We start from the raw sequence: 20,418 nt of genomic DNA on the forward strand, positions 1-20,418 counted from the left end.
TCTGCACACTGAGTTTAAAGCTGCAGCGCACATGAACGCTCTGCTGTCTGATCTTGTCGTCGGTTGGTGATAAACTCAGCTGCTTCTCCACCACATCAGTTTGTGCCAAGGCAGCTGGTTGGTTGGGCAGATCCTGATCCTCTGACCTGCTGTGGAGGGGAGCAGAACGGTTTGTTCCAACATTTGCTGTGTGTTTTTTTATTTTTTTATTTATTTTACTTTTTGTGCTTGTTTTTCTTGCATTATTTATTTTTGAACGCGTTTTCCTTTTTTTTTTTTTTTTTTTGATTACTAATTTGCTTTGGTTGTTGCATTGCATGCTTTTTTTTAAGCAGACATAATCATCTTCCTCACATTCCCCTCTTTTCCTCAGGAACTAAATATCATGCCTGAAGCCATGGTTTTAAATAGGATCATGATGTTTAAATGTAATATTGTGTATCGTCTCTCTCCTGCCCTCACTCTGTTAGCCTCAGCTGGGGTCCCTCTGCTTCTAGTCCCTCCTTTATAATGAAAGGCTCTCAGTGACCAACCCATCAGCCACCTGACAGGAACATGCCAATAACTGCTGCTTGTCTTTTTCTTCTCACCCCAAAAGCTAGTTAGTAACTAACATTTTCAGGGAACGATCAGATTCTAAAGAGTTGTTTGTTTGCATTCTTTCAGCCTTTCAGTTTGCTTGATCATTTTCTTTTTGCTGCTGCTGAACAAGCCTGAAAAACTATCTCTCCTGCTGCAAATTCAGACCAAGCTGAAAATATTTGTGAGAGGAGACAGAAAAGCATTAAATGTAGACGCAGACAGATGCACACCATCCTCTCTCCAGAGCAGTGGTGCCCAAAGTGGGTCCTGGAGGGCCGGCATCCTGCATGCTTTAGTTCTCTCCCTGGTTTAACGCACCTGAATCCAATGATGACTCATTAGAAGACCTAAGAGGAACACTGACCTGCTGAGAAGGTTGTTACTACCATCAGGGAGAAAACTAAAACATGCAGGATGCCGGCCCTCGAGGACCCACTTTGGGCACCCCTACTCTAGAAGATTTGAATGCATATGAAATGGCTGATTCATTGTTTTCTGGCCGTTTGCCAGGTTCTGGGATAGAGGGTTATGGAGGGTATGGTCCAGTTTCATCTGGCCTTTTCCTGCACCTTCATCATCCAGCTTCACAGCTGATTAAGGGCAGTTGTTGGACTCATATCACACCAGACAGCCAGCTTCAGTCATTGGTCACTTGTTTGCAGTATCTCTTGTAGATCTGAAAAATAACCTTAGACAAATGCAGCCATTGGATACTGGAATATTTCTGCCCTGTATACATCATTTAACACCTTTGATGTTTATTATACAAACAAATTGCTAATAAATGTTTTCACCAACAGCAATACTCAATATAACTCTGTGTTGTGTAAAATAGCAGTGTTTATATTTAGCCACTGGAGAGCCAGTTTCTTAGAAAGCTTGCAGCCATGCTAGTGAGTTCTGCTCTGAACAGAGAGGAATACAAAGGCAACATGCAGCCTAATGTGTAACTCATCTTGTGCTGGAAAGTATTGCAGCTCTGCTCTTTGTTTCGCTTTGCATGTGAGGACATGAAGGCTGTGGCTGTGTGGAGGCAAAAGAACCAAAAGGGAGGTTTAAGTTCCATGTATCATTTCTAAGCTTAATGTGAAATGTGAACCAGGTTACGTTTGTACAGGATCGAGGTGGTAATTTACTAACATATCCACAGTTCTGAAATGTTTATATGAGGAGGTGACGATTGTAGGAAGTGTGTGAGAGAGAACACCCTGTGAAAGTTAGCCAATCAGAGGAACAATAAATAAGTAAAAGGCCACAGTGACGCTTAAAGGGATTACAGTGGGACAGGAAGTTGGTTCAGCTGACAGCTGTTGAAATATTGTAGAGTATGTAGCAGAGAAGGTCGTGTACTTTTTAAAGTGGACTGTTAAACTGATTAGGAATGGTTGGGTTCATCAGCCGTTGGGTTGATGTGCAGGGCTGTAATAACAACAGAGTGGTAAAGCTGTTGAGTCAAAGTATGAGATGCGGCTGTTTAAGTACAAGAAGCAGGAAAAGATTTGGTGCATAGTTGCATATATTTTTTGGGATTACCTAACTTTGCTGTCTAAACAATGATTAATAGTTTTTCCCCAATAGTTTTCAGTGCTGCTACTAAAAAAAGTCCCAGTTTACACTGCAGGCCTTTCTGTCCCAGCATCTTATCATTGTTGGTCTATCATTACTTTTTAAAATAAGCTGCCAAATATGCTTTAATTAAACCTTAAGTTTGATCGAACTAAAATGATTTTCTTGAAGTAAAATCAGAACTGATGGCTTCTTCAATATTAACTTTTACAGCAGATATTGGTCAGGCCCAAAAAGGAGAACAATCAAACGTTTTCACCACTGCCTTTACACGTGGCATATAAACTGGAGTATTCACTTAATTCTTCCAACTTCAAATTTTACATCAACAGTAAAACAGTTATTTACTTAATGTGTAGATTTTTTTTTTCTTCTCATACGAGCATTTAGCCAGGAGTCTGTGGGTTTCTCTCTTCTCAGTTCTTAAAGTTTTTCACTAGATGGCGCCACACAGCTGCCGCCTCCTGGAGCCAAACCTCAGCAGGTGTGAAGCTGCACCGCTGCTGATCAACCTGTTTGATTCAGTGGTTCAGTGATGCAGGAAGATTAAAGATGTCTCATATAAAATATTTCATAAAATCTATCCCACTAAGGTATATATTAATTCTATATTCAAGAAAGAATTGAATGTAAATTGTATGTTTTGTGATTCATAGCCTCAAACTGTTCTCCACTTGTTTTGGTACTGTCCTTTTGTTAATGTGTTTTGGCAGAATCTCTGTGACAAGTTGTCTAACAAGATCAAAGTAGATGTTCTGAGGTTTTTTCCCTCCAAATTTCCTTGTCGGTGTTTAAGATTTTTTTAATAGATTAAAACGTTGCTTGTACATGTAACACTCCTGTCCATATAACAACAGTTTCCTTGAACTAGTAAGGTTAAGAAAATGGAGAACCTCGAAATGTTGGCACTATTTAGTGCTGTTTTGAACAACTGGCTACTATTTTGCAATAATAAATAAGATTAAATACATATAAATGAAGAGATTGACCTTGACCTCAACATTGAAGGAAACTAAAATGTATTAGTCTTTTTAAGTAAACCATAGAAAACAAATTATAACTCACTCACTCAATTTAGTTTTCCAATCACACACAGTGTTTACACAGGTCATACTGAAATAATATCTGCCTTGTTAGATGTTTTTGTGGACCTGGGTGAATTAGTGGAACTATTCCCTCAGCCCATCACTGATCATTAGACGGAGTCTTACATAAAGATTAGTAATTTCATACACATCACCTGTCATTACCAGTCTGTGCTCAGTCATGAGTTCAGTACATTAGTGAAATACATAGTTTGGTCCCTGACTGACATTTAACCGTTGTCTCAAGTGATTTTGTGCACGCAGGTCAACACCGTTGGGATCCAGTAGGGGATTTTAAAGTGACTATATTGTGCACTGAATTACAACTAAATGTGAAGTAGCCTGAATGAGGGTCAGCTTCGCTTGGTCTGAGACCATGCCTCTAAACCAGGAAAAGGTGGATTGCTTCATCCAGGTTGGGGCTAGTCATCACCTGAAGTGGAAGAGGATGGAGCAGGAGATATAGACATAGACTGGAGATCCATCTAAAGTAAAGTGGGCCTCTCTTGTTTATCTTATCACCAAGTGTATTGTCTGTTGTATTCACCAGGAATGTTAATTGTAGGTACCCATAACTTATTTATTTTTTTAAAACCCCAAATTATATATGTTAGTTGAATGGTGACATTAACCAGTGATATGAAAGTTTAGCATTATTTACATGGGAGATGTCTCCTGACTGTTCAAGTGTAAGCTAGGATAGGCCTTGTCCAATTTAACAACATAATTCTCAAACAAACTGGAAAATGGAAATTTGTGTAAGCAAGCCAGAGGGAGCTCTCTGGTACAGTAAGTTCTCTTTTTGTTACTAATTGAACAAAAGGAGCAAAAGAAAGTGCAGTTTTAGTGTTCTCAGTAAGCAATATAATGAGCATGGTGTTCAAAAAAGAGTCAGGTAAATCTTAAATAAACTCCATATTTTATTGTATTGATGAAAAACTTTACGTCATGGCATTTCACAAAGACTCGGGTATATTACAGTGCGCCACATTAATTTTGTCCTTTGACCTCAGACCTTTAGCTACAGACCTCCCGAGACACCACTGTACCTCTGTCACTATATGCAGAGGTCTGTAGGGTACAACAACTGCCAAAAAGAAGACACAAGTTGTGTTGAAGTGAACGGCAGACACACTCACTCACTCACTCACTCAGCATGCCAAATACAAAAGCCTCTCATTATGAGCCTTTAAAAAACACCACATCATATAAGGCTTTTAGAACAACAAAGTTTTAATTGGACACAGTCACTTGGAAAAAGCTTTTTCATCAGCTGTAACTAAAAAGTATATAAAAAAGTATATAATTTGATAAGGCATCTCACAAAGAAATATATTAATTCACAAAGATGTATATATTTTACAGTCAGAATGAAGGACAGACAACAACAAAGTGCAGCACAAGCTCTGGCTACAAACGTATACATTCCTGTCAAGCTGCTCCTGAACCAGAAATAATGTCAGAAGTGTATTTGTGTTAAGAAGAAAAAGAACTAGACTGTTACCCAGTGGTCCAAAGATGTCTTTTCAAGTGAAACTAAAGCTTGTATTTAATTTGAAAATCAAGATTCCAGAGTTTGAAGGAAGAGAGGATAGTCTCAGAATCCATGTTGCTTGATTACTAGCATGAAGTTTCCACAGTCAGCGATGGTTCGGGGATGCAATGTCATCAACAAGCCGAAAGAGCCCCAACCAAGAACCGAGTACATAAAAATGTATATATCAGAAGCCTGACATTTATGTTAGCAACATTAATTTTAATTAATGGGGGTGTCATTATCTGTAAACCATAATCAGAAAAAAATTATATGACAGAGGCTGAAACAGAAACAATGTTTCATAATTTTCTAATTTTATTGGATGTATGTGTAAGTGTGTTGCCTCCTATCAAGATCAAATTAGTAAAATGTAGTAGCATTCTTAGCATTAAGTATGTTTACTGGAAATATAATACCAGTTTAATGGTCGTTTAGAATATTTCCTATGCTTAAATACAAATTAAATTGATTATTTGTCTTGTACAGCTGTGGAAATGATTACATTCTGTTCTAAATGAATAGAAATGTAATGATCCAGTTTAAAAATATACAAAGTAGTCTGTGATACCTTTAAAGTGAACAAAAGGAAAACACATAAACTGAAAATCTGTAATTCCTAGCATACGGTACACGGTAGATGTCTGAAGCACGCGGTGGCCTAAAAAAATAGATGTTTAAATACTAATACTGGCACTTAACTTCTTTAAAAACAACAACAACTTCAACAAAACAGCGCCAACAAATTACGTTTTTTTCAAAAGGAAAATACTGAAAAAACGAGAAGTCTTGTAAACGCAGAGCCACCGCCTGCAACTGCATGCGATACGTATCCTTGAAAACTATCAGTAGCCTTTTATAGCGCATGCGCGGCCGGCAGTTCGCGGTTGCGCCAACTGGAAGAGGATGTTGCTAGCAGCCAGTGTAGATGCACAGCCTTTTCACAACAATAACATTCACTAAAATTTGCATCTCCACATTCACGAACTGAGGATTCCGCTTTGAGAACACACTCGGATTCGCTCTTTGGATCACAACCTTAGCACGTCCGCATATTTATAGTTCTGTCTTCTTTTGACAATGGGAGTGGATGGGTTTGCAGCTTTACTGGACTGTTTTTTGGCAGAAGCAGAAACAAGAATCTTGGCTTGCCAGCTAGGCCGCAGATGGATTTTGTCGCCATGAGCAAGAGTCGACTGGCGATAAAATATTGAATGTATTCTCTATGCGTTTATATTGTCGCCGCTGCTACGGAGCCGATGCGTTTATAGCACGATTATTTTCCATTTTCGCAGTTTTTGTTCAAGGCAACAACAGAAGCTAGCAAGCCCGCTAGCTCCTCAACCTTGACTGGCTGCCGTCTTGTCTCAGTAGTTAGCTCCGTTGGCTAGCAAGCGATCACTTGGCCACCAAAGCAGTTGGATTTAAACTTTTTGTTGCGGATCTACGTTCACCGTCTGGTACCACACTGGTACCGGTACCACAGATTTCATTTGCGAGGTCTGCCTCTGGATGAATGTGGGACAAAATGGAGACCCCGACGATTGTGTACGATCTGGATACCTCTGGAGGCTTGATGGAGGTGAGGTTGCTAAGCTAGAAGGCCTCAGTAGAGTTACTTCTAATGCATACGCTCGGGTTTCCTCCCTGTAACTCTGTTCTGGTTATTCTAACAATTGAAACTCGACAGTTCTGTTGTCAAGCGTCTTGATCTCCCAGTAAAGTCAGCTCTCTGGTTTGGGAATGGAGGCCAGAAGTTGAATGTGGCTGTGGCGCTTCATGAACCGTGTCTGAGGATACTCAGCTGCATGTCTTCCACTCGTTTGTGTGTGCAGCAGCCGTGGCTTTCATTAACAACGACTTGGGTTGTTTTTGCAGCAAATCCAAACTCTGTTGGCGCCTCCGAAGTCCGAGGATGTGGAGAAGAGGAGTCGGAAGCTGGTAAGAGACGTTCGGAGGAGCGGCAGGGCCACCAACCACGACACCTGCGACAGCTGCCGGGAGGGGGGAGACCTGCTGTGCTGCGACCACTGTCCGGCTGCGTTTCACTTACAGTGCTGGTAAGATCCAAGGGAGGAAAGACTTGACAGCAGTCAGTGCTTGCCCAATGGAGGTCAGCTGTACCGGAAGGTGCTGTTAGCCTCACCTCTGGTTTTTGTTAGGGGTTTAAAATAAACTACGCAATTTTATCTCTGTGACCACATTGCCAAATTTCTTTTGAGGGGGAGCGATTAAATGTTGATTTCAATATCACCTTGCAGAAGGTCTCAGCGCTTTGTTTCTGGCATAGATTTGATGGATAGAACAAGTTCAGAGCTTCCGCTGATATATCTTCTTTCGTGTTGCTTACTGCCATCGTTTCCTCTTGTACGGGACTGCGTGTCGCAGGCAGGGCTCAAACACAACAAGCAGAACTTGTTGAATATAAGTGTGTTTAATAGGCAAACAGGGATGATACCAGAACACTGTAGGCGCTTCTCCCGTCCGGTAGGGGGTGGAATTGTCTCCCTTGCTGCTAGCAGTGGAGGCAATGTTGCTAAAAATGGTGTTCACCATTCCTCTGTTTACAATATGGCGACCTCCCTGCTTTTTTTTCTGGTCAAGCGCCATCTTAGCAATCAACGTTAAAGTTCGACATGAAGGGTGAAGAGGCAGTAAATAGACTAATACAAGCGAGCACATTCTCAGATTCAGGGACGGCTTGTTCTTATCCGTCCGCTGTATGTGTCTCCGTGTCGCCCGGTTTTTCGCTCAGGGCGGCTCTCTGCTTGCATGTTGAGCTGAGCCTCGATGTCAGAGCATCTCAGGATTCCGTTTATTGATCTGTTGACGGCTTGTGATATGGATGGCCGTGTGTAACTTTAGATGACAGATGACAAAAGTATCTGCAGTTTGCAACTGGAAGCGGTCATTGCTGGGTGCTTCATTATGCGCGGTTTGTATTGTAATTCAGTTTTTTGTCCATTAGGTGGAGACAGAGAAACTGCCTTTATAGAGTTATATAAGGCCTTGAAACAGATTTAAAGGTATTTACCTCATTTAGCGGCGGCTGAGAATTTATTTTACGGCAATAGATATAGAAATATAAACACTGTTACAAAACAACTAAACACACACCAATTAAACAACAATTAAAAGCAATGTTTGGCCCAAATCCTTAAGTATTGCTTATATTATATTGTAATTTAAAAAGAAAAAAGCTAAGCTATACAATGAAAGAATTAGCTTAATAAAATTCAGAAACATATAAATAAACCTCGTTAAATGACAGTTATTAAATCCTTGAACTTAGCAGACAAAGGACTTAATGTGGAAGCATCGAATGGCTCACATTTCTTTTTCTTACCATAGCAACCCACCGCTTAGTGAAGAAATGCTTCCTCCTGGAGAATGGATGTGTCATCGCTGTAACATGAGAAAGAAGGTGAGTGGTAAGATGTTTGGTTAGTTGTGTTAACTGACTCTTATCGTTTCTAGTTTCTTTTGCACACCTTGGAGACTTTGTATTGCAAATGCACAATGGATTGAATCATATTTATTGAATTATATTTATCCCAATTGCAAAATAAAGCTTTTTGTCATTTGGGGCGGGGTGGAGTTTGTAAAGTAAAACAATGTGGGTTAATTTGGGGTTTAATACTACACAAAACCAGTATTCAATGGTCATGGTTTGGTGTGTTTTCTGAAGCACTACTTTGTGCAATGTACAACATGTGGCTTGATAACATGCTCATATGACATGCTTCACGTATGAATAGCCGTCAGTAACACATAATCTTGTCTCCCTTTTTAAAAAGCTAAGGAGCTGGTTCAGATGATCTGCACTGATTAAGAACCATTGAAGTCACTGTAATTAGAAAGTCAAACATCACACATGGAAAAATGTTGTCTAACTGAACTGGTTTGTGAAAATGCATAATGTCTCCAATCTGAAAGCAGCTGATCTCCTGACTGGACCTTTAACTCTCTCCTGGTTTTTTCATGTTGCTGCCAGAAGCGTGAGCAGAAGTCTGAGCAGACTAATGGCTTCCCAGACCGATCTTCAACCAAGCGTTCCACTTCTCCTGCGGGTGAACTAGAGGTGGGCCCCGGCCCGCTGAGGCTCGATGGCCTTCCGCCAGGGGCCGGCGCTGCGGGGCCCGGTCTGCGTGTGGCTCAGGTCCGCCTCCTGGACCGTAGGACCAGCAGCAGGCCCAGCAGCCGTCCTGGGACCCCGACATCCAACACGTCCTCCACCCCGACCCCATCAGAGGAGCAGAACGATGGAGAGGAGGAGGCAGCCGACCCCGAGGACGACGTGCAGGCGGTCGAACCCGACGGCGCGGCGCTGTCGGTGCCGGCACCTCGTCTTCTCAAGAGGCCCTTCCAGCTGCTCATTGCAGCAGCCATGGAGAGGAACCCCACACAGTTCCAGCTGCCCAGTGAGCTGACCTGCACCACGGCGCTGCCAGGTCAGTCTGTCACAGAGAGGGACTGAGAGGGATGCAGTATTTCCCTGTTACTGTCTTGGTCTGTTTTCTGTTTGGCCCCAGTCTATGTTTTGTCCCAGTCTTGTGTCTGATGAGGACCAGAGTCAGGGAGCTGGTTGCAGGCTTCCTGCTGCAGACTTATCATGGACTGTTAGCTGAATGTTTGTGGCTCCTGCATTTCCATGTGCTCTAATAAAACCTGAGGCTCCAAAATTTACCAACCAAGCTGTGCTGTGAACAAAGAGCTGACAGCAGCTCTGTGGTCTAACTAAAGTTAGGTTGCCAGCCTTCTCAACTGTTTGGTGTCTTTTGTCTTTTGGTTGTTCAGGCAGCAGTAAACGAAGGAGGAAAGAGGAGCTGCTGGGTAAACCATTCAGGAGGCCTCAGCACGAACTGGACCCCAACGGCTTGGTCCCTCTGCCCGTCAAAGTCTGCTTTTCATGCAACAGGTGAGGCACCAGTGTTCACTGATGGGTCCTGCTGCCTAACCAGGCTGGTATCCATCCTGGCACACACTGTGTCCTGATGGACCCTGGTTCTCTCTCCACAGGAGTTGCAGGTTGGCCCCGCTGATCCAGTGTGATTACTGTCCACTTCTTTTCCACATGGACTGCCTGGACCCCCCACTGACAGCTCTGCCTGCTGGCAAGTGGATGTGTCCCAACCACGTTGAGCATCTCGTGGTAGGAGAGAGTGTTCAGAGTTGACTGTTTGTGCTCGCTTCAGCCGGTTTGCGGCCAGCTTCCGCTCACCTCATGCTGTGTTTTAACCCAGCTCAACCAGAGGAGCCTCAGCCTGTCCAGCCGCTGCCAGCTCTTTGACCAGTTCCAGGACAGGATCTCCCAGCATGCTGTCCGGTTGAACTTCCTCCGTAGAGTCCATCGGCAGAATGCTCCCAACCGCCGGACTTCTTACCAGCAGAACAAGAAAACCATTAAGGTACACTCTCTGCAGAGAGGAAGTCTTTCACTAGCCACATGTTGGATTTTACCTTAGTGTATAATTTCTGCTTCTGTTACCATGATAACGATTAGTTTGAAAACTATGTTCTGTGAAAGAGTGTAGATATCCAGGCCTCTGCTCTCTTCCATCCATCCATTTTCTAACACCCTTGTCCCTAAAGGAGTTGGGAGGTGTGCTGGTGCCTATCTCCAGCTAATGTTCCGGGGCAGAGGCTGGGTGCTCTGCTCTCTTATGGTTCAGATTTTATTAAATAGAGAAAAGCTTTTGTGTACAACTTGGAGCTGCTGAGTCCCTTTACATCTGGAATCTGGAATCCCTCAAAGCTCCATACTTGGACCCCTTCTTGTTTTACTTCCTTTAAAATCTGAACAGACTTTGATGATCAGGTGTTGATGTGCACCTTCACTTTTATGCTGATGATTGTCAGATCTGTTTCATTTAGTCAAGTTGACCAAACAAGAGTGCATTTCAGAAGTCAGAGCATGGATGTTTTTGAACCGTTTACTTTCGAATGAGTAAAAACACATCGATTTACCGGTCGATCTACATTCCCACCCTCATCTCTGGTCATGACCGAAAGAACGAGATCGTGGATACAAGCGGCTGAAATGGGTTTTCTCCATAGGGGGCCCCTGGGCTCTCCTTTAGAGATAGGGTGGATGAAGTAAAAAAAACGAGATACTGTTTAAACCCAGTGACTGTTCTGAAGTCCAACCAGATCTGGGTTCTTTAATGGACCCAGTCACTCAGACTGGAGCCAACATGGCTGTTATACTGGAGAATGATTTTAAACTCACCACACAGATCAGTTCAGTAATCAAGTCCAGCTTTTAGATATTAAGCTATCTCCCTCACTTTGTCGCATTCATTACTTCTCAGAATATTGTGATGTGTTTTACGTTTCTACCTCAGCTTCAGGTGCTCCAGAATGCTGCTGCTCCCTTTTTCAACTGGTGCGAGAAAATGAGAGCGCATCACTCCTGGATTGGCTCCCAGTCCGTTTTCAGATTAACTCTAAACTTCTTTTATTTGCTTTATTAATGTCTTCACGGTCTTCTCCCAAAGTTACTGTCTGACTTTGCAGTTGCACATCCCATCATGCTCTCTCAGATGAGCAGATCAGTTCTCACTGGTTGTCCTAAAGTCGACCAGGGGGGTGAGAGGTCATGGAGCGTTTTCAGCTGCTGCTCCTAAGTTGTGGAATGAGGAGCCTTTATAAACCAAACAGGCTGATTCACTTCAATGTTTTAAAATCTTTTCTTAAATCTTTTTTTTTCTTTGCTTTTGGACCAAGCTTGAGGTGCTTTAATGTCTTAGTTATTGTTTTATTTTTATGTCTGTTTTATTTCTTTTAGTGTACGGTACTTTTTCTTTTTTTTTTAAAAATGTTTGATTATTAAAATTGTATTGATGATCAGTAACGTGACCTGCTTTAAGACGAGGAACACAGGGAGACCCTGTTGAGGGGATAAGTAGTGTTCAGTGGGCAGGAGCCAGGTCGGTCCTCTGACAGACGTTGTTGTTACCCAGGTGCCAGATGCAATCAAGTCTCAGTACCAGAATCCCCCCCCTATGCTGCTTCCTGCTGGGGTGCATCAGGTGGAGTTGGTTTGTAGCGGACTCCCCCACCATCAGCCCGCAAAGCACCTGACCACAGAGCTGGAGCAGGAGGAGGTGGGTACCACGGCCGCCATCTTTCACTGTCCACTCAGTCCTCCAGGAATCACCTGTGTAAAATAAGTGACGGCCTGTTTGTTACTGCTGGAACGTGTTGAGTTACACACCACGAGGTCTGCTGTGGAAAGTCAGTAACAGAAATCAACTACAGGAACTAAAGATCTGGTGGACAATAATCAGAGAAAATAGTTAGAGGTTGTCATGAATATAAGATGAGCATTTAGAAAGAGGAAAAGAGTTGATTCCATTCCCAAAACCCTAACAGAGTCTGCAAAAGATGGATCAATTCCTGTGACCGACCTCATTGATTTTTTTATTTTAAATTTTTTTTTTGTTGCTATTTTTCCACTATTTACTCAACAAGAGTATCAAGAAACAGCAATACATTTGAACATATGATGAAATGCAGTTACTGCATGGAGTTTAGTGATGCAAGTCGTCAGATTTCTGTGTGTTTAATGACTGACAGTGGGATCTTTACTGGGACATTTCCCCAGCCGTCACATACTCTGTTAGTATTTTGTCATAATATTTAGTCTCAGTTTAACTTCAATTTATCGAAAGTCTTAAATGTGGAACATTTTTGCCAAAACAACTATGGCTGATTAAAAAAAAAAAAAATAAAAATAAAAATCTAAATAAAACTGAATTGTGACAACTAATGGAAGATAATGTTGGTGAATAAGCCGACACAGAAGGGAATCAGTCACAGTTTAGTTCGCTGAAAACATTGTAACTGTTTGTGCTGCTTCCCACAGTGGCTGCAGGACATCATTGCTCTGCAGTGCAGCATCATGAGACACCTGTCCATCAGCCAGAAGGTCCGCTCGGCCACGCCCACTGACCTCGAGAGGAAGAGAACATGTGTTACATCAGAGGAGACGAAAAGTCAGGCGGCTGAAGGAAGAACTTCCCCTGAGCCGCACTCTAAGCCCTGCGGTGCGCCTGAGCCCCCCCAGGAAGCCCATATAGCCAGGGACGCCTCAACAGAGCTGGGGGGGTGTAAGTGCAACATGGCGCCCTGCCCCAAATGTAGGAAACCCAACGGACCCCTGGCAGAGCTCCACCCTCCCAAAGCCAACGGACCCCTAGACTGTAACAGTGCCTCGGACCCCTGCAGGCCGCCGGACCCGCAGCACAGATTAAAGACTCACACAACCTCATCGTCGGACTCGGCCGTCCCTTCAGGGCTATTGAACCACATAGGAACAGAAACGGTTAAAAAGGACCCAGAGAGCACAACTGAAGCCTGTGCTCAGAACAACTGGCCCCCGGTTTGGCCCCAGAGCAGCCAGCAGAACCACCGGAGCCAGATGGAGCTCCAGGAGTTGTGTTTGAGTAGTGATGAGAAGCCTCCCTTCCCCCTCCCAGACGCACCGCCTAAAGGCAGCTATAAGCAGACCTCCAGCAAGCAGGGGCCCGACTCAGCGACTCCAGGTAGCCCTGGTCCCCAGCTGGCCACAAACCGTCACAGATCGAAGGCCCCCACATACTCAGGCGTACTTCACTGCTTCATATCGGAGAAAAACCACAGCTAGGCACCCAGCTGGGTCATTGAACATGCTGGTATCCATGACGATTGAAGGAAATGGAGGAATTTGTCATTAGAGATGCAGGCAGTCGGTATTCTCCACTATGAAGTCCCAACCGTTCAGGTTCTGTTTGTGGAATCTCACAGAAACCACACACAATACGCCTCAGTATGTGGGAGCCTTTACACTCAACATTATTTTCAATGTCAAAATTTTGTCTATGACTCATATTCTCCAAGGTGATGTACTCAGTTATTGCAGAATGTTGCAGACTTTAGTTCATGAGTGGCTCATAATTTATTGCCATGGCACCAAAGAATTTGTAAGGAAGTTTTGACATCAGTAGTTTTAGATCAGTAGTTTTTGTAGACAGCTGACCATTTTTCTCCTCCCATCACTGATAATGTCATCAGCAGTTGATCAACTGATCAGCGACGGGTTTAAAACAGCTAAATGCAGCACTTGATCTCATTGCTACATGTGTGTGTTGTTCTGCATGTACGTGTAACTTCTTTGTAAGATCTTTGAAACCAAACTCTGAGGTTAAACTAAGATATTGTCCTTAGCCTGTCATTCAAGATGATGTATTTGTAGATCCGGTCTGATCCACAAAGGCTAGAATACCGACCGTTGGTTCTGTGTAGACACAGAACCAATTTGATCAGGATCCCAGTTGATAGCTGGGATCGGTTTGAGTAAGTCTGGAGTAATCTCGATCAATATTAGTCAGTTTTGTGCTGATATAGTAACTGTCTCTATCAACAGTTGGCTGTGAAGACACACCTGATGGACTGACTGCTCTGTCTGCCACAGAAGATACCAGCTGGCTAGCTATATGACAGTAGCTGGTTACCTATCTGACATTAGCAGTCTAGCTAGCTGATATTATCTGGTTAGCTAGTTGAGATTAGCTGGCTGACATTACCTGGTTGGCTAGCAGACATTAGCTGGTTAGCTAGCTGACATTAGCTGGCTGACATTAGCTTATTGGCTAGCAGACATTATCTGGTTACTCAGCTGACAAGGCTGTTGTCAGACGGCAGTCGGGAAGTATTGGTTGCAGAACGGCAGGTAGCATGGAGTGAAAGTGAGCAGATAAAGCTGCCCACTCTGACCAATCAGCTGCTATGTTCTGTCCTCCAGATGTGAAGGCTGGTCCTGGCCTGATGGACTGCCTCCTGCCCAGTGCCCTGTCCTCCATCAACACCCTTTCCTCTTGCAGAAACAGTGCCAGGGACTTTGGAGGTAAGTTACACGGGTGACTGTAGCTCATGGTGGTTGCTATGGTGATGTAGGCAGGGTTCTGATTGGCTTTGTGTGTGTGCAGGCATCGAGCTGGACAAGCTGGATGAAGAAACAATCCGGTTCCTGGCTTACCAAAGGATCCAGCAGCTCTTCCCTCCCAAAGCCCTCAGCAGTCCGCCGCTCCTCACCCCGGGCGTTTCCTCAGACCTCCCTCCACCGCACCATGACAGTAAGAGCGACCAGGTCTCCGCTGCTTTCCGTTTTATTGGGCGGAGGTGGGCGGCTAAAGCTCCGCTGCTGTCTCTGCAGGTCAGAAGGTGCAGGCTCGGGCTGTTTTCTGTCCCCTGGCAGGACGAGGACAGACGGTCAGCATGTGCTATAGGACGCTCTACATCGGATCTGGTAAGAGCTGCATGCTGCTTCCAGCCCCGTCTGCTGCTTCAGCTGCTGCTGGTTTGGCTTCTTCACGTAGAAAGAGTTGAATCAGGTCTGACCTGGTCCGGTAGCGAGCGGCTCACTGCCACAGTAGAGTCGCTCCCTCCAGGAAGCTAACATGTTCCATCACAACTATTAATGCAAATTCATTCAGCAGTTTTCATCAGTCATTGCAACTTTTCAGTAATTCTGACCAGTCACTGCTATATTGTGCATACACTTCATGTAAAGTTGAATGACCAATATGGAATTCTTGTTTTGCACTTTGACCCCTCCTCAGGACATGATTGGATTCATATTAATGGTTGCTGTTTCATAAAGAAAATGTTATTTGCTCTGTAAACATGAGCTGTTTTGTCTCTTTTTACTTTCAAAAAAAGACAAAAAAATTCTATCTATTTTGAAATTGTGCAGCAATAGATCATGTGATGGGTAAAAATAAATCTTAAGACAATGTGCTACTTTGACCGCAACTCTTTGCAGTCGAAGCCTACTTCAGCAGTGATTTTAGGCCGCAGTAATCACAAACAAATGTCGCTGCATTGTGGAGGGACTGTAGAGTTGATGGTAAATTTGAAATGAGTGAAATGCATCTGAAAACTTTTGGAAGCGTGAACTGCAGGCGGTACTGCACAGCGATGTGACTGCACTGTTTCCCCACCAGGTGCTGACATGGACGTGTGCCTTACCAACTACGGTCACTGCAGCTACATATCGGGGAAACACGCCTGCATCTTCTACGACGAGGTACGGCTGCCGCACCCATCTCCATGTGCTGCTTCCTGTCCTTCAGCTCCTTCATCAATCTGCTCCCTCTTATGTGTGTGTTCTACAGAACACCAAACACTATGAGCTCCTGAACTACAGTGAACACGGCACCACAGTGGACAACGTCCTGTACTCCTGTGATTTCTCTGAGAAGGCGTTGCCGGCGGCGCCCAGCAGCCTGGTGGCCCGGGTCCAGGGACTCATCCGTAAGATCAGCACAACTCCATACATTAGAGAAAAACACCGGAAAACAGGCTTGACACTTTCATTGCTTTTAACAGATCAGTCATGATCAATAAAATCTGACTCTTTTTGAAAAAAAAAAAAATCCAATAAACCCTTTAATGTCAAAGTGAAAGCTGATTTCTACCGCATGACGACACTGGGATAAAAACACAGACAGATGATGGCAGAGGAACCCAACCCACCAAACCACCAGATCTGGAAGCACTAGTTGTGCTTCCAGGTCAAGTACTGCCTGGGAAGTCCAGATGTTGTCTGCAGCACATCGGCAAACCTCTGGAGGAGGAGTGTTCCCGTTCAGCTGCAAGCATCTCCATCTAACTGCCTTACTGCTGTCAGACCTGACAGCTGTCTGTCACCATAGCAACAGGGCTTCATATCCAGATCTGATCTTTGTTCTTCACACAGTCAGCTTGGTTTCACAAAGTCGCAGTAAAGTTGGAGCACCACGTCAATGAAACATGCTAAACTTCATTATTTATTTCTAAACGACGAACTGAAAAAGTGAGGAAACGCTCATCTGTCTGCATGCAGGATCTTTGATCATGGGGGAAGTGTGTGGTTCCTGTCTGGGATCGTAGAGCTGGACTATGGATCAATAATATAGACAGACACAAGATCAATATCAATAGAAAATACATCTGATAGAATATTCATTGAACTCTGATCCAGAACCGCACAGCATTGTGGGAGATGTAGGTAGGCCTGTCACAATAACACATTTTGCTGAGCGATTAATTGTCTCAAAAATTATTGCAATAAACGCTAATATTGTTTGAAGACCATTTTAAACTGATGTAATGGTAATGACATAATAATCCAAGCGATATCCTGCCAAAATTAGATGCACTTTATTTTCAAAAGAACACGTAACACTGGAACTGGTAAACAAAATTACAATTGACTCTCAGTCTCCATTAACAAAGAATGCACTTGAATAAAAACTAAACATAAAATCAAAGTGGAAATAAAAACTACATTCAACCAAAAAGAGTGCAGATTATGAAGTCTGATTGTTGCCCTTCAATAATCACTAGATTTAGATGGAGAAGACGGGCATATCCAACTACATGATGCAATAGTTCACTCCTACCTTAAGCCCAGTTCACACTACACGACCAACTAAGATTGTCGCTTGCGATAATCGTAACCGATCATCCTGTAGTGTGTTACGACTGATCGGTTCCAGTCGGTAGAACGTTGTGGCCGCTCCGATCTAAATCAGGCATATGCATATTCAACATGTTACATTGTCTTAGCCAGTTTATCACTGACTGGGAGTGAGAACGCAGCCTGTTGAATGTGACAGGCAGCCAATCAGAAAGCACGGATTCCCCTCTGTGCTTTCCCCTCAGAAAACACAGAGGGGAAGGTTTGATTACTAAAATTGGTGAGAGAAATCGGTCGATAAATTAAAATGAGGTCGATAACTTTCATTTATCATGCGATTAATTGATTTATTGTTCATCGCAACAGGCCTTGATGTAGGCAGAGGAAAGACTGATCATCAGCTAACTCACTCCTGAGTTCCAAAACAACAACCTGTTGAGTAACTTGAGCAGAAGCAGTTTCATGTTTTTCCAGCGTGCCTCAAAACGACTTAAAATAAAACATAATGACGTGGAGTGGAAACTAGATGACAGAGGAAAGATCCTGTGACCAGACTGACATATTTCAGATATAAAAAAAAAACAACAACTAATCAATAATTATGGATATTATTATGAAACGCTTATATACTGATGCATTTTTCAGCCATATTGTCCAGACCTACTTGGTTGTTCAGTTCTCTTTTTTTAACAGAGCAGCTTCAGAACTGAAGCAGTGTTCTGCTGCTCTGACCGGGGCCAGCTGAGTGGGCCACAGAACAGACAGGCTTACAGGCAACAGAAGATCGCCACTTTAATCTTTTGCCACGTTTTGCATTAAATACACAAATTCTATAGCATTCCTTGTTTTTCTTTGTCAAATCCATTGTTTTAGTCTGGATCTGGATTGACTTGTGCTGTCTGGACCAGAGTTCAGACAGGCTGCGGTTTGTTTTCACTTTACTTGTTGCCTTAAGTTCCCTCTTTGGAAAACACACTCAATAGATGTTCTGCATATTCAGTAACATGAAGCTTTTTCTTTCCAGTGAAACAGGAACAGAATCAGGATGTTTGAGTTCAGATTCAGTTCATTCCTCTTTAGCACTTTGGAACTCAGATGGCAAAAAAGTTCCAAACTGTATTTATGATCATTTTAATATGTGAATTAATCATTGCTAGTAAACATCTGCTGGAAAAGTAGGACATTAGACAGCTGATGAAGGTAAAATGGGAATTTATTACATTTTATTAGAGGTTTTTTGCAGTTTGGAAAAAATCTTCTCCAATGACAAGTCGATATTCCACTTTTTATTTTCTTTGGTTGGAATAAAAATACTTCTAAAACCTCTATGTAGTAAAACAAGTGAAACTAAAATGTTGGTTTTTTTTCAGCAGAGCAGTAGAAGAAGAAACCTGTTGACTGGTTTTTAAACATGCGTAGTGTTTCTGCTCTGCTGGTCACCGTGACGATGCGTTCCTGCAGCCTGTCAGACATGCCGTGTGTCTTGTGATGTGTGCAGGTCGCAGTAAGAAGAGGGAGGAGGACAGGGTTGTGGGTGTGATGCCGGCAGGCGGCGTGATGAGCAGCCAGCCTCAAAGCGGCGCGGCGGTGGCGGCGGCGTGCAGCTGCAAGGTGAGCGGCTCCAGCCTGATCGGCGGCAGCGGCGCCGGCTGGGAGGGCACCGCCCTGCTCCACCACGGCAGCTACATCAAGCTGGGCTGCCTGCAGTTCGTCTTCAGCATCACTGAGTTTGCTGATGAAGAGCCGCCTGCAGCGCCCCCTGCTGGCTGCACCAGCAGCAGCCAGAGCTCTGCTCCTACCTCCACGCCCCCACGCCCCCCACCCAGCACCGCTATGGCTAGCAGCCCCTCCAGCCAGGACGAGGCGGACACAGAGCTGGCCCCCCCACACCAAGTGCCCGCGCTGCGCTACAACTCTGTCCCATAGCCCCCCACACAGCCCCCTCTGCCCCCGCCTGCTTTTATTTGCACCTTCTGTGTCACTATAAGGAGAACGCTACCTAGCAGGATGGTCAACAGGGAATACTTTATTTTTTTCCATTTCAAATTGTTTATATTTGCATGAACTTGAAGTATTAATGACAATCTCTTCTGTTTGAGAATGACTGACAGTAACCTTGTTTTCACTTCAGACCGTTAGGACTTTGAGCAAAGATTATTTACTGGAGCTCATTTCTTTTCCACAGTATATATTAGTTATGTATGATGTAACCTTACTGTGTTGGTCAGAACCATTTAGCAGTGACCTTTTATTTTTTTATTTTATTTTATTTTTCTCCTAGTATTGAATTCCATGCATTGTAATTTTTGTTTGCTGCTTTTGCACCACAGGTAGCTATAAATGTATGTAATCATACAGGCTTACACACTATATGTAAACATACTGTAAATGTAAATAATTCAGTGTTTCTCAGCTGGAGGAACTTTGGATTTCATGTAGATTTACCATTTTTTGGTTTTTAACTGTACAGTTCATGCAATTTGTGATACTGTGTAGAGTACCTGCAGTTTGTGATAAAACTTGTTCTAATCGTGTACCTCTGCTGTAGTCCATCTGTCTATACCATAATGTTTTAGCACTCATTTTAACATCATGTGTTGCTCTGTATATAGGCACTCTTTGTCTGTACCTGCTTGTCTGTTAAAACCTGTAAATACAGAAAGATTTTTTAATAACAAACTTTGTTCGAGTGTAATAGCTTATTGTTTTCGAGTTAGTTCACATTTTCCTGGAGATTGGTTGTTCATTTCAGAAATGTCAGCAACAACAAGGCTGCAAAAAAAGAGAGAAACGCTAACTGGGTATGGGGGATGTAGTAGCTACCCAGCAGCAATTGAGAGCGCTAAAGCTAACTCGCTGCTGTTTACATCATCACATTATGCCACACCGTACAAGTTTTTTAATAACAAATATCATATGCAGACAGAAACCGTCAAAGGATACGGAAATATCTGCTAAACACCTTAGACTTAAACTGCATATGAACAAGACTATATAAACGTTCAAAAACGTTTTCAGTTACAATGCAACACTAAATATGTCGTGATTTTTTTTTATAGACCTTACGACAAGCAAGTGTTATAAAAATTATAGCTTTCAAATGTTTTTACACATAAGGCATCACTTTGCAAATGTCTCAAGGCACTTTAGAAAAGAAATTTATTTTATGCATAAATATTTCAATCTAATTATATACAGCTTCAAAGTCA

General features: G+C 43.2%; 1 protein-coding gene across 2 annotated transcripts; it reads left to right on the forward strand.

The window, feature by feature from the left end:
• The first annotated feature begins 33 nt into the window (after positions 1 to 33).
• Positions 34 to 19,889, forward strand: phf12b (PHD finger protein 12b). Of its 2 annotated transcripts, none has more exons than XM_044119419.1 (15): positions 34 to 169; positions 6,646 to 6,827; positions 8,119 to 8,191; positions 8,762 to 9,218; positions 9,565 to 9,685; positions 9,787 to 9,919; positions 10,011 to 10,175; positions 11,730 to 11,873; positions 12,635 to 13,313; positions 14,552 to 14,653; positions 14,736 to 14,882; positions 14,963 to 15,055; positions 15,753 to 15,835; positions 15,924 to 16,062; positions 18,708 to 19,889. In XM_044119419.1, the coding sequence occupies exons 3-15, from the start codon at positions 8,141 to 8,143 to the stop codon at positions 19,133 to 19,135; spliced, it is 2,742 nt and encodes a 913-aa protein (XP_043975354.1). In that variant the 5' UTR covers positions 34 to 169; positions 6,646 to 6,827; positions 8,119 to 8,140; the 3' UTR covers positions 19,136 to 19,889. The 2 variants fall into 2 exon arrangements, with proteins under 2 accessions (XP_043975354.1, XP_043975352.1); XM_044119417.1 differs by lacking the exon at positions 34 to 169 and adding an exon at positions 4,179 to 6,349.
• Positions 19,890 to 20,418: the final 529 nt, after the last annotated feature.

This window comes from Gambusia affinis, linkage group LG06 (assembly GCF_019740435.1).
Source record: "Gambusia affinis linkage group LG06, SWU_Gaff_1.0, whole genome shotgun sequence".
Taxonomy (NCBI): Eukaryota; Metazoa; Chordata; class Actinopteri; order Cyprinodontiformes; family Poeciliidae; genus Gambusia; species Gambusia affinis.